We start from the raw sequence: 13,257 nt of genomic DNA on the forward strand, positions 1-13,257 counted from the left end.
TGGTAGTGGTAGTGGTGGTGGTGGGACGAGAGGTTGTCGTCGTAGTGGTGGTAGGGCGAGTGGTAGTAGTAGTGGTGGTGGTAGGACGAGTGGTGGTGGTCGAGGAGGTTGTGCTCGAGGTAGAGCGAGATGTGGAGCTTCGGGAAGAGGTGGAGGAAGCACTGGAGGAAGCGCTGGCGGCGCTTGAGCTAGACGAGTGAACAGAGCCCGTGACGGGGACTACAGTGGAGCGTGTATCAGAGCCACAGGTGTAAAAGTGAACTTCCATGCGATGAATGAAAAAGACACTGCCGTCAGCCAACCCCGATGTGGCACGCAGTCGCAGGGTGGTGCTGGCCGACGCCAAGGCGAGGAGATTGGCGGTGACCTATGCCGGGGAGAACATCCAGTGAGTTGGGAAGTTGTCGTTGCCCGCTTTGGCCAAGCTCATGCCAAAACAGAAGAGACAGTGCTTTTGAAAAGACGAGCGTACCGTGACCGTGCCGTGCGAGCTTCCCGTGAGGGTGCTCAAGTGGGTGTAGGCCTGGTTTTGAGCGGCTGCTTCCAAGACGACCGAGTCCTGTGCGGTGTGAGGGCCATTGAAGCTGTATATCACAGAGAGCTGGGCGGCAACTGCACCGGTCAGGTCAAGGGAACGGGAAATGCTTGGGTCATTTGCTGAGCCCGTGCGACGCGCAAGCTGCAGACCATCAGCGAATAGAAGGATGGTGTAGTCTGGATTGAAAAGCTGCCACTTGTCGAGGAAGGGGATGTTCCCAGTGTTGCCGGAGAGCGAGCCCCGAAGCGGGTCAATGGCAGTGTAAGAATAGCAGTCGTTGGGCACGCTGAGGGTGGCGGCCGTAGCGGCTTGTGTGGTGCTGCTGGAGGAGTGGTGTGAAGACGTGGAGCTCGTGGAGGTGATTTGAGTGGCCAGGGCTGCCGACGTCAGACTGAGCAGAGCCACCAAGGCTAGGCGCGTCGTGCTCGGGGGAGTGTGTCGCAGCATCATTGTTGGTGCGGGGTTTCTGGGACGGGGAGAGGTACGGGAAAGGCCGGGGCTTGGGTGCTGCTCTACCGGCAAGCACTTGAACGATGGCCTACGAAGCGTGTCGATGCTGTCTGGACCACACACAAGGGTCTGGGCTTTCCGGCAAACGAAGCAGCGGGGGTCGCAAGGTCAGGCAGCTGTTAATAATGTTGGGGCGCTCAGTCAGCGATGGTGGGTCGGTGACAGGTGTTGGTGAGTTTGGGTGGGGCTGGATACAGCGCGTGTCGACCCTCGATGGTCGAGACGACGTCTGTACGGGCGGTGGCGCAAGATGCCGGCTGATGGCAGCGCGGTGGAAATGCGCTTCGCCAGTAGGCGCCACGCCGAAGCAACACCCTCCTGTTTGCATGTTGATGTTTGATGCTGCGTCGCAGGGGAAGGCTTGGTATGTAGGAGCAAGAGCGGCATCAATGAAAAGGGAATCAGAGAGGCGTGGACTTGGCAAAGTACAAGTTGCTTGGCTAAGCAGGTATTGAAAGGTGCAAGCGGTCGCGGTCACCATGCCTGCACGTCGAGCTGAGCCACACGAGTAGACCAGCAGATCATCCACAACAGAAGCCAAGTCAGCAAGGAAGCCAAGTCCAACAGCCAAGTCCCGGACATTCCAAAGTGTGCCCGTGCCTGGGCGACCCGTGGTATTATCAGCATGTCAGACATCCGTGGGCGCTGTGCCAGGCGACGGAATGTCAGACAAATTCTTGGCGGTGAGGGGGGTGAAGGTCACTGTTTTCGCGGGTTTTGACCTGCGGCATGTCAAGGGATGTAAGACGTAACTGACATTGACCGGCATGATCGATATGACAAGATTGCTCCGACGGGTTTTGACTCGTGACGTAAAAGTCATCTAGCTCCTTCCACCTTGAAATTGCCGTGTTTGTGGCGTTTTGACCTGTTACGTGATGAATTTCAGACGCCAACCTATGCGAGCGAGGAACCATGGAGACACAACCAATCCAAGCGTGTGCGTGTGCGAGATGGTGGTTATGATAAGCGAAAAACATACAGTCAGTCATGATTTTCTCAGAGGTGGTGTATCAAAAACCTGGTGTTCGATCCACTCCAGTAGCCCTTTTGTACCTCCCGACATCGCCACTCCTCTCCATGGACCCATTCAACTTCCTCCAGATTACCGTGCAAGGTGTGGGCTTTTTTTTTGAGAGGAGCGCCCAACCGTCGGGTGGTGTACTCTTCTGGGTCGGGTGCACGCTACCAACCGGCCTTGACAGATTTCTACCTTGACTCTGTCAGTGTTGTTGTCTGGCCATGGTGATAGAAAAGTCTGGGAATTTGACGTGTTGTCTTCGGTGGGGACACGTGCGTCCTGAGCTTCGCGCCCCTGCTACTGGCACATGACACGACTCGTTGGCAGTATGCCAGACCCATACCAAACCCACAAGTTTGGCTCTGAAGAGAGATGAGGTGGCAGCTTGTGCCAGGTGTCGTCCGTGTATGAGGACGGGAGCCGAGTGGCTGATTTCGAAATCGTCGCGGGTGTCGCTCTGCTGCCACATGCTGCTAATGGAGCGGGCGGGAGGCCCGCCATGGCTTATCGTCCCGACCGTCATGGGGCAGTCTCGGGCAGTGCCGCATTGAGACAGACACGGTCGGTTTGTTGGGCGACAACGAGCTGGCGACGATCCGACGCGGCTGTGGCCAAACGCGATGCAGTCGCCGCTGAGTGACAGTCCCAGTCTATCTGGCCTGTATGTAAAAAAAGGAAATCGTCTTGACGTCATGGAGACTTGTGGGTAGTCTCATCTGTCCGTCCTCACCCCTAAAGTTACCACTGGTCACACAAACGTGCCGTCGTATCACCACAGAAACCCCCCAACAGACATGTATTGTTTACTATCCCACGTACACACCCATGAACCCACATTCCTCCTTACCATAATGGCAGCTCGTGGTTGTTGGTGGTCGACGCGAATAGATGGGTGAGGCAGACAAGGACCAAACCCGGGGGAATTTGGCCCTGTATTCGCATGCTGAGGTCGCACTCTACATCACACTCCTCTCCCTCGACGTTTCCCACCCCCTTTTCCGACGGTTGGTGTTTCTACCCAAGGGTGTGTGTGTGGGATCCATCCACCATCGTCAATACCTGCGCGGACAGCACGCGAAGGGTTAAACAAAGTTTGCCACCCACGCCACACAGCACAAAAACCTCAAAACAAGACACCACTACTCTAGACAATCCACCCACCCACACTCTGCCTAACAAGAATGTTAATGAGGGCGAAGGACTATGGCCTGTGGTTGGGGTTGTCATGTGTCATGTGTCATGTGTGGCTGGCTGGCTGGCTGCCTGCCAGCTCCCGCCTAACCCACATGTGCGAAATCTTGCACGAGTGACCTTCACGATGATGGTGCAAACGGTTCACGTCCGGGCAAACGTCACAAGCCATCTATGAGCCTTTCCTGCTCCTCCTGTCGACCCTGCGCTCCTTCACAGCTGTGGGTCAGCGACGACGGCGGCGGCGGCCAGATCAGGGCAAGTGCAAGCATCCTCGCATCCGAAATCGCACACCGATCGTGCGACAACTCGAGGTTTATTGTTCCCATCAATGCAGATCATGGCTGTTTTTCTTTTTACTTTTCTCCAGCGTTTCAGCTGTAAGAGGAGTTGTTCTCTAGCAAATCCCATCTTTTTTCCACCCCCCCCACCACTTCACATCATGACCATCATCATCATTCCTCGGGGTTGCATGCGTCCGTCACTGTGCCTTTATCCACCCTTTGGACGCAATCGCGCCTTGACCACTTTGCCACCCGTCCGTCCGTATTTTCTTCCTACTCCTCCTCCTTGCCATCATTATCCATCGTCCTCACCTTTCGCTGCGAACCGACGATCCTCTTCGCACTCGCTGCCCGCCCTCTACCTCCTCCCAAGCATCTTTTTGACACACCCACCAACTCGGTAAGTCACCGCTCTGTACCTCTGTGTCAGCTCCGATAGATGATGGTGGTCAATCCAGAGTGCCATCGTTTGATTTGCCCATATCCTTATTTCTTGTTTGGTTTTTGTATTACCCGCCCGCACTCCTCCTTACCCTTCTTCTGTCTGTGTATGTGTGTGTGTGTCATGCTGTGGTTTCTTTTGTTTCCACCTCGACCACCCACCCTGATCCATCCGTTGTGATTGATTGAGAGATTTTGGCCCACTCTCTTTTCTTTTTTTTTTTTTTGTTCCAACCACCACTGTGTATGTGTGCACCACTATCCTCCTCTGTTTTTGGTCTGTGTGTGTGTGTGTGTGTGTGTGTGTGTGTGTGGTGTGTGGGCTACTGCGCCCACATCCATTGCAGTGGCTTGGGTTTGCGTCATTTTCCCACCTCGGAGCAGCGAGTGAGGGTGCGCGCGCGTGTGTGAGCGAGTGAGCGAGCCTCTGATCGCGTATCGCCGTCTCTGCTTTTAGTTTTTTTGGACCGCCACCGGGTCGACGGTTCTCTGCTTCTCGTGCTATCGTGACATGCGCCACGCGCAACAAGTTTAGCCATTCTTCCCCCACATTGAACGCTTCTTTTCCCAACCTCCTCGCTCCACCGTTGGTTCGTTTCAGGATTAGGTATGTCCGTTCGTCGCTTGTCATCCTTTGATCTCCCTGGCCTGCTCAGCCGTCCAGCCATCCAGCCTTCCAACATGCACAAAGACTCCAACTTGCCACTCTCTCATCCACACACACACACATCATCATCATCGTCGTCATCATCATCATTCAGCCAGCCAGCCACATTCGCCAACAACGATGCCGATTTTTTTTCTTCACATTGGCACATCCTCTCAAAACATTCAGTGTCTCGTGCCAGCACGACAGCCTTGTTTGCAACAACAAACATATTGATACCATCACACCATCCCATCGTGTAACGGCGCATGCGCCCCTTTCCCCCCCCTTCCTCCTCGTCCTTCTTCTCGTCCTCGTCCTCCTTCTCGTCCTCGTCCTCCTCTTCTTCTTCCACCTAGCCGTGTCCGGCCCATCTCCCCATCTTTCCCTGACGTGTCCACAACGACTGCCGTTTGGTTTGAATCTGCGCATGGCCACCGCCAACACCTCCCCTCTTTCCCTTGCCCCGCTTTGATTGCTCTATTGCGTATTGCAACCCTCCTCTTCTCGAGCTTCCCAACTCACACCATTCCGCGCCACCTGTCAACAACCAAACGTCCTCAATCTCGTGCCATCGTTGACCTCTGCATGCACTGCTTGCTGCTCTTGTCCCCACGTCCAACTTTCTTGTCACCACTGCATTTCCTTTTCATCCACTGGCTCCACCTTTTTCCTGTCGTGCCCGTTTTTTTCTTCTTTTTTGGTTGGCCTGCCACCACACACACACGCACACACACACGGACAGCACCACCACCCTGGCACCACCGCTCATCATCACCACCATCACTGCCAATGTTCCCACTCAATCCTTTGGCTTCATTTGGTTTGCTCGCTCTTTTCTTTGTGCGCTATCAGTGATTGGCCAGCATGGCCTCATACTCAACCACCATCGCGCTCATTCTCGAGTCAAGCCCGACGCCCTTGACCACCAAGCAGCTCTGCTCCATCATCGAAAGCCATGCTGATCACATTCCCATTGTTCGAAAGAGCAAGAACTGGCGTAATGGCATCCGACACACTCTCTCCGGTCATGCCGGCTTTTACAACAAGGTCAAGGGTAGCACCCTCCAACCATGGCACGTGGATATGGACGCTCTCCCCCGAGCCACCCGCAATGCCGTTCATCTCTACCGCCGCCTACGCCAGCAATACTCTACAGAACCCGAGGTAACCCTTGCTCCTCCCGGCCCTCTTCCCGATTGAGAAAGCTTGGGCATGCTTTGACTTGTTACCTGAAGGCTGAGAAAGAAGCTGCCAGTCCCCACTCCACTCAATCGTCGTTCAGCTCACCCCATGTGGCCTCGCTGGCAAATGCAGTACGATTCCTTGCAACGCGTCTTCGTGCACCTGATTGACGGTCGCGACCCCCACACCGCGCTGGACAAGGATGGTTCTACCATGCTCTCAAGCGGATCGAGGCTCGCGCCTTCCATGAGCCAGGGCACTCAAGTTCCCGTCGGCCTCCCCTCCGGCTCTACCAGCGACAATGCAGCCCTGCTGGCCTCGGCCGCCCGCTTTCTCAGCACCAATAACACCACCGGCCAATCTCCCAACAGCGGCATGATCCCCAACTCGGCCATGGTCGGCGCCTTCCCCATGCCCACTCAGTTTGGCCACATGGCCAACCTGCTGTCCCTCATGAGCAACCCCGTGCTGCAACAGCTTGCTCAAGCCCAATTACAAGCACAAGTACAGGCTCAGTCCCAACCAAGCTCAGGACTCGCACAGAACACCCTTCCCCACGACAGCATGCCCGACCGTAGCCCCACCCTAACCACCTCAATGCCACACTTGTCAAGCATGCCCTCGGCATCACTACCTCCCCATTTATCCACCTCGGCCGCTGCTGCCGCCGCTGCTGCTGCTGCTGCTGCCGCCGCCGCTTCCCAGGGCGTTGGTCCCATGACCACTGCCGCTCAACACAATGGACTGCAACAACACTCCCAAAGTCATCCCACTTTGGGCATGGGCTGGAACGTCAATCCTCTCACACTGGCAGCCTATTCAGTTGGTGCCTCGCGTAGCTGAGAGTGGCTACGACAGGCGCCAGTCGCCGCACTGGTTTTCGACATCCCGCCCTCCTTAGTTTTCTTACGGGCAGTGTCTCTTTTTCTATGTCAAATGTGTTTCCTCCGCCAGTGTGTGGTCTGATGTGTACACCCGATGCGAAGGGTTCTTCCGACTCCAGCACCCTTCACCTTGTGTTTCCAGGAGGAGGGGGCGCAAACAGTTGGACTTGAGGCCGAGCCTCAGCTGACTGTCATCTTCAGAGCAAGTGTTTTGAATGGCCTCCTCCTCTTTTTGTTTTGTGCTTTTATGCTTTTGTGCTTTCTCTTTTGATTTTCTTTCCGGGAATACAAGCTACGCTGAAACGAGCAATCGGCAGCCCTCCGTATCGAGGGCCATACTTATTTCTCTTTTTCACGGTTGTTTGTCGTCTTCCTCAAGAGTGTCTTTTTGTCGGACACGGCTGCTAGATATCTACTCAGCTCATTGTCCGTTGTTTTCTTGGCTTTGGCTTAGCCAAGCCTTGTCTCTTTATATGTTTTTGCCGTCTTGCAATTTGTGCCGGGGACTCGTGTGTTGTTTTACCTTGTTTACACGCAGCTTGCTCTCACCACCCTGGGCGTCTAGGGCATTCTTTTTTCTTTTTTTTTCTTTTTAGCTTGGTACAAGTTTCTTTTACTGCTTTCCTCCCCTTGTTTTTTCTTGAGTTGGCTTGAGCCTCTTGTGTTGTTGACATCATACGCATGTACTTGATCTCTTTACTTGGACCCTTTCTTCTTGAAGAAGTTTGAGCCATTATCCAGGGAATGGTGTAGCCCACGCACACTCATCCCCAGTGTTGCATCCTGGCACCGAGCTCCTGATAGCTGGCTCGAGTCGCCACGATACAATTGACACGCATCATTTCATCAATTCTGATCGGAATACCTCGAGCATTATTTGTTTTTTTCACCAATTCTGAAACCACCTCTGCTGTGACCGAGGAGACGGGAGCAAACTTGGGACATGAAAGGGCCCTCTCCACACACGTGGCTGCCACTTTTTGGTCCGGGTTTGAGCACCTGTCACGCTTGAAGACTAGTCAAAGTGCTTCATGGAACGACCGCGTCCTCTAGATTCGATGATGGCGAGCGAGAAATCACAACAGGCAATATTGAGACACTGCGTTCGAGGTGACGCAGTCCTCGTTGGTGAACCGCTCGAGCAGAAGTCAACGTACCGGCCACCCCCTCGTCCGCCACGGCCACGGCCACCGCGACTGCCTCGGCCTCGCCCTCCGCCGCGACCACTGCCGCCGCGACCTCTTCGGCCTCCGCCGGCTTGTTTAGACTTGTTACGATCCACGAGCTTCTGTGCCTTGGCAAACTTGGCTTTCTTGGCCTTTTCCTGCTCAGCACTTGCCTTGCCACGCTGAATGTTGAGTCAAGAGGTGGTGAGTTGGCTGAACATTGCCCATGGCGATGGGGAGGCTGCCCGTTACCCACCTTGCCACCAGAGCTAGCTCGCCCTGCAGGCTTGGGCGCCTCGGCCTCGAGATCCTCGCCAGCGGGTGGTCCATCTGCCAACTCGAGCGGCGTGACCTGCACGGTTACCTTGGACTCGGCAGTATCAAATCGGCTCGTTTCGCTATCGCCCGCAACTGGGGCCGACTCGGCTGGTCCGTGGACGCGTTTATAGGGCATGGATGCATCGAGTCCTCATGAGCTAGAGTAGATGAGAGGGCGAGGGCAGGACAGGCAAGCGTGCTTGGGTGAACGGAAGAGGAGCAGCAGTTTACATACTCAGAATGGCGGGGAGTTGAGGCAGCTTCTGTAGGCGCTTTTCACGCTGCGCGCGCTTCTACAGAACCCAGACAGATACACAAGCAGTTTGAGTCGAGACTCCGAGCCTTTCTGAACCAGGCATGGCCTGTTTGAGCTCATCAAGCTTTACAAGCGAGCGAACGGTTGGGCGCGCACCTCTTGGCGCGCCTGACGGCGAGCTTCCTGGACCAGCTTTTCAGCTTCATCCTTTGCAGCCTGCTTTCGCTCGAGCTTGCGTTTGTGAAAGCCGGTGATAAACTCGCGCCGACTTTCGGAATCAAAGTTCACGACCAACTTGTTGCTTCGATTGATACGCTTACGATGCCGCAGTGCAGCGCGGTTCGCCTCATCGGTCGGGGCCTCGTGCGTCGGCACCCGGCCGCCACCCCCGCGGCCCTCGTCGTCGCTGTTCCAATCGCTCATGCTGCCGCTTTCCTCGTCGCGAATAAAAATGCTGACAACGCTCCGTCACGCTCGATTTGTCAGACAAGAGAATGTTATGGTCACTGCATGCGTCGTTTATCGCAGCAGTCGCTGTTTTGGTTGGCAGGGGGCTTGAAGGTAGCGCAGGGGTAAATTGATTTGCTGAAGATTTATAGGAAAGCTTAGTTGAAACTTGTGCGTCAATAAGTTGACTTTCTGCAGCAGCCCCGGCGCTTGCATAGGAGCCAACACGCAAAATGTGACAACAGTCACATTACAGCTTCGGCGCTGGCGCCGCTGCTGCAACAACAACAACACTCTCTTTCTCTCTCTCTCTCTGTCTCTCTCTCTCTCTCTCTCTCTCTCTCTCTCTCTCTCTGTCTGTCTGTCTCTCTCTCTCTCTCTCTCTCTCTCATTTTTATTTTTGTCGCGCGCGCTGTGCGGTCAAGTGTCGATTTCAGGTACCACACATCATCACAAGAAGGACCTTTGATGCTGGCGGTGGGTGTTGGGTGGCCAGGGCATACGGAGAGGAATGCGGGGCGAGGCTTGTTTGTGGTACACGTACCCCGACCTCGCTCGGGGTTGGCTACAGGGTAATGTGCGAGTGTGGGCTGGTCACTGCACGTGACTGCCTGTGGCCGTAGCGACTGAGCGCGTGGCTCGAGCTGACTGCTGTTCTTGACCTGAACTGCCAAACAGGCAGGCAAGTAGAGAACACGTCAACCGTCATCCCGGGCGCTCCATCACCATGAGCAGTACGTTGTTTGTGCTTCTGCTTGTGCCGCCGTGTTGTGTTGACGGTGACAGGCTACCCTGTCCGTCGCCAGCAATGGCCTCGTGCTCGGGCTCATTCATGCGTGCCATGTCAGATCAAGTCATCGTGGTGGGCGGTGGCCTGGCCGGTCATGCCGCTGCCCATACCGTGCTTGAGGCCGGTGGTGCTGTACTGCTTCTGGACAAGTCTCCATTTTGCGGTGGCAACTCCACCAAGGCCACCTCGGGCATTAACGGTGCTGGCACACGTGCGCAGCGTGCCGCCAAAATTGACGATTCAGCTGAGATCTTTGAGCAAGATACCCTCAAGTCTGCCGCAGCTGGTGTGTCAAGCTAGGCCGCTTGTTTTGGCACGGTTGCCACAAAAGTTTGAGACACGCGCCCCTCGCCTCGATGCTCACAAGCCAAATGAATCTTCTTCACTCAGGCGCCCGACCCGAATTGATCCGCGCCCTGACGCACCAGTCCGGCCCGGCAGTCGAATGGCTGAGGGATGCATTTGGCCTGAAGCTTGACCTAGTGGGCCAAATGGGGGCCCACTCGCGCCCTCGCACCCATCGTGGTGGCGAGCGCTTCCCGGGCATGATGATTACCTATGCCTTGATGGAGCGCTTCGAAGCCACGTGCAAGGCCTTGCCTCACCGCGCGAAGCTTGTCAACAAAGCTACCGTCACCAGCCTGTTGACCAACCAAGCCGGCGAGGTGTGTTCAATGCACACGCCGTCGACTCCGTGATCGACCCACCTGACTGTGCGATGAACTTAATTGCGTAGACCATTGGCTGCGAGTACAAACTGGATGGCAAAATCTACAAAGCTCACGGTGCCGTTATTCTGGCCACCGGTGGCTTCGCCGCTGATTTTGGCAATGCCTCACTGTTGGCAGCGGTGCAAGACAAATGGAGGTGTGTATGCCGAGTGGACACCATGAAAGTACACTTTGCATCACGCCCACGCCTCCACAAACTTGGATCCGATTTCTTTCAAACAATGCGCTCTCCTTGCACCTTGTCTGGTCAGCCAACTCCCAATGTGGAAGTCGATCCCCAATTTGCCCAAGCTCAATGACATGCCCACCACAAATGGACCACACTGCACGGGTGACGGCATCAAGGTGCGGCAATTTGCTTACGATCTGCTCGAGACCTGGACGATGGGTGATTCTGATACTGCTTGGTGCGGCACAGCTGGCCCAAGCGCTGGGTGCCGAGCTGGCAGACATGGAGTTTGTGCAAGTGCACCCGACCGGCCTGGTGGACCCTCGTGAACCTGATGCCAAGGTTCGTAATCAAAGTCTACTGCGGGCAGGACCATTATATGTTCGCTCCATATGCCCACCAAACCTCGTCCTTTGTGACGTGTAGGTCAAGTGGCTTGCCGCCGAAGCACTGCGCGGCTCTGGTGGTTTGCTTCTTGACGCTCGTGGTCAGAGGTTTTGCAACGAACTTGGCAAGCGCGACTATGTCAGCGGCCGCATGTTCCAGTCAGTGCTGCGCCCCGACTGCTCCAGCACTTTGTTTTATTTTTTGAATTTCTATTCTGTTTACTGACTCCCAGTTTTGCAACCCTCCACGAATGAACAGAAATGCGGGTCCGTTTCGCCTTGTGCTGAACAGCCGCCAAGCCGCCGAGTTTGAATGGCATTGCCATCACTACGTTGGCCGCGGAGTTATGCGCAAATTTGCCAGTGGCCATGAGCTGGCTCGAGACATGGGCGTATCTATCGATACTCTTCGCGCCACGTTTGATGCATACAATGCTGCAGCCAGCAAGCAAGCTGATCCCTTTGGCAAGACGATCTTCAACAACGTTCCATTCCGCGTGGATGACGTCTACCATGTGGCTCAGGTGACCCCGGTGGTGCACTATACCATGGGTGGCTTGGCTTGCAACGACCAAGGGCAGGTGCTGGGCAAGGCAGGTCAGGCCTTGCCCGGCCTCTTCGCCGCTGGTGAAGTCATTGGCGGCATCCATGGGCATAATCGCTTGGGTGGTTCTAGCCTTCTGGACTGTGTCGTCTACGGCCGCTTGGCTGGCAGTGCTGCTGCTCGCTTTCTCCTGGAACGCGCAGTGACGCAGGCAGGTCAAGGTCAAGGTGGCACGACTTCGGGTAAGAACCTGGTGGAGATTGACTGGCAGCACCGCACCATCACTTTGCATGCTGGCAATGCCACCGGGGTGGGCGCGGCCATGGGCGCAGACGAAGCCCCTGCTGAAACCAGTACACCTGGCCCAGAGGCGCCGCCTGCACCGCCAAAGGAGCTCAAGACGTACACCATGGAAGAAGTGGCCAAGCACAACACTAAAGGCGACTGTTGGGTGGTGGTGCACGACAAGGTGTATGACCTCACCACCTTTCTAGAGGACCACCCTGGTGGTGCGGCATCCATTGTGGCGTATGCGGGCAAGGAAGCCACCAAGGCGTTCGACATGCTGCACAGCGCCGACATTTTGGACAAGGTAAGACCATGATTGTTGCTGACAGTGGCGTTGGCAGTGGTGCCGGTGCTATTGGCTCTGTTATGAACGATGGTGGCTTGCTCGTGCCTGGGTGCTATCTAGTATGCGGCCGACTTTTTGGTGGGCGAAATTCGCAGTGTCAGTCGACGACCGGCCGCGTCCACGGTCGAGCTCACTATGGAGGAGGTGGCTAAGCACAACACCAAGGAGGATTGCTGGATGGCCATTCATGGGCGCGTCTACGATCTGACCAGCTTCCTGAATGTACGTTGACAGGGCTCAAGTCGCAACTCATACCCCCAGGCCAGCGACCGTGTCAGATGCACCCGACTTTTAATTTTGGGGACGCGGCCGTGCGTATATAGGACCATCCGGCGGGCTCTAAGATCTTGCTCAAGTATGCCGGCCAGGATGGTACGGCTGCCTTTGACGCAGCAGGTCATCCGCCGGACATTGTACAATCCCTCGGTCTTGATCATCTCCACATTGGTGATGTGGCGGGGTGCGTCTTGTCGAGACACACTTTCGCCCCCATCTGCTGTTTTTTTTTGTTTTGTTTTTTTTTCCGGCGCAGCCATGTCGCACCGATGCCAACCAACTCCACTGAAGCATTGGGATGGGTCTGGTCTCATAAATGCCTGTCTTTCTTCACTGGGTGCATCGTCGCGATTGCAGCTATGCCAAAGCTTCATCGGGCACCACGGAACGCAAGGCCCTCGGCGGCGAGCATCGTGATACACAGGTGAGAAAGCCACGGCCATGACCAAAGGTGCTTCAAAGATTTGGCCGCTCACTCCACACTTGACTTTTCAAACTTGGTTGCTCACATTGTTTTGCTTCTCTAGATTGAAGGTATTCCACCCCTCGAGGCCATCTTGGACTTGTGGGACTTTGATGCCGTTGCGCGCAAAGTTCTGTCACAACAGGGCTGGGCCTACTACTCCTCGGGCTCGGATGACGAGGTCACGCTGCGCGAGAATCAAAATGTCTTTGCTCGCATCTGGATGCGCCCGCGAATTCTGGTATGGTCAGCATGTCCAGGTTTCGATTCTTGGCTTTTCTTCGCTCGGCCTTGTTTGCTTGTGTGTACTTGCTACGTGTGTGACCTAGCTTGCATGTGCTGTCTGTGGCTCAACCAAGCGCCCCCCCCCCCCCCCC

General features: G+C 55.5%; 5 protein-coding genes across 5 annotated transcripts in view; 2 read left to right on the forward strand and 3 right to left on the reverse strand.

The window, feature by feature from the left end:
* MONBRDRAFT_24645 (uncharacterized protein) overlaps window positions 1-988 on the reverse strand; it is a gene marked incomplete at both ends in the record, with an annotated part of 4,982 nt that extends 3,994 nt beyond the window's left edge. The window contains 2 exons of the mRNA XM_001745031.1: window positions 28-188; window positions 473-988. Of these exons, the coding sequence (XP_001745083.1) occupies window positions 28-188; window positions 473-988 (677 nt within the window). The remainder of the gene's footprint in view (window positions 1-27; window positions 189-472) is intronic.
* A 1,283-nt stretch (window positions 989-2,271) lies between these two features.
* Window positions 2,272-3,011, reverse strand: MONBRDRAFT_7470 (uncharacterized protein; the record flags this gene model as incomplete). Its single annotated transcript, XM_001745032.1, has 2 exons — window positions 2,272-2,728; window positions 2,917-3,011. 2 exons carry the CDS (start codon window positions 3,009-3,011, stop codon window positions 2,272-2,274), a joined length of 552 nt encoding a protein of 183 aa, XP_001745084.1.
* An 827-nt stretch (window positions 3,012-3,838) lies between these two features.
* MONBRDRAFT_32046 (uncharacterized protein) lies at window positions 3,839-6,659 on the forward strand (the record flags this gene model as incomplete). Its single annotated transcript, XM_001744854.1, has 4 exons — window positions 3,839-3,944; window positions 4,443-4,592; window positions 5,487-5,798; window positions 5,949-6,659. Exons 3-4 carry the CDS (start codon window positions 5,499-5,501, stop codon window positions 6,657-6,659), a joined length of 1,011 nt encoding a protein of 336 aa, XP_001744906.1. The 5' UTR covers window positions 3,839-3,944; window positions 4,443-4,592; window positions 5,487-5,498.
* A 1,056-nt stretch (window positions 6,660-7,715) lies between these two features.
* MONBRDRAFT_24647 (uncharacterized protein) lies at window positions 7,716-8,863 on the reverse strand (the record flags this gene model as incomplete). Its single annotated transcript, XM_001745033.1, has 5 exons — window positions 7,716-7,749; window positions 7,858-8,048; window positions 8,123-8,292; window positions 8,420-8,477; window positions 8,597-8,863. The coding sequence occupies 5 exons, from the start codon at window positions 8,861-8,863 to the stop codon at window positions 7,716-7,718; spliced, it is 720 nt and encodes a 239-aa protein (XP_001745085.1).
* Window positions 8,864-9,728: 865 nt separating this feature from the next.
* On the forward strand, window positions 9,729-12,111 carry MONBRDRAFT_18701 (uncharacterized protein; the record flags this gene model as incomplete). Its single annotated transcript, XM_001744855.1, has 7 exons — window positions 9,729-9,963; window positions 10,068-10,342; window positions 10,414-10,527; window positions 10,679-10,753; window positions 10,827-10,919; window positions 11,004-11,122; window positions 11,223-12,111. 7 exons carry the CDS (start codon window positions 9,729-9,731, stop codon window positions 12,109-12,111), a joined length of 1,800 nt encoding a protein of 599 aa, XP_001744907.1.
* Between the last annotated feature and the right edge of the window lie 1,146 nt (window positions 12,112-13,257).

Source organism: Monosiga brevicollis, genomic scaffold (genome assembly GCF_000002865.3).
Source record: "Monosiga brevicollis MX1 MONBRscaffold_7 genomic scaffold, whole genome shotgun sequence".
Taxonomy (NCBI): domain Eukaryota; class Choanoflagellata; order Craspedida; family Salpingoecidae; genus Monosiga; species Monosiga brevicollis.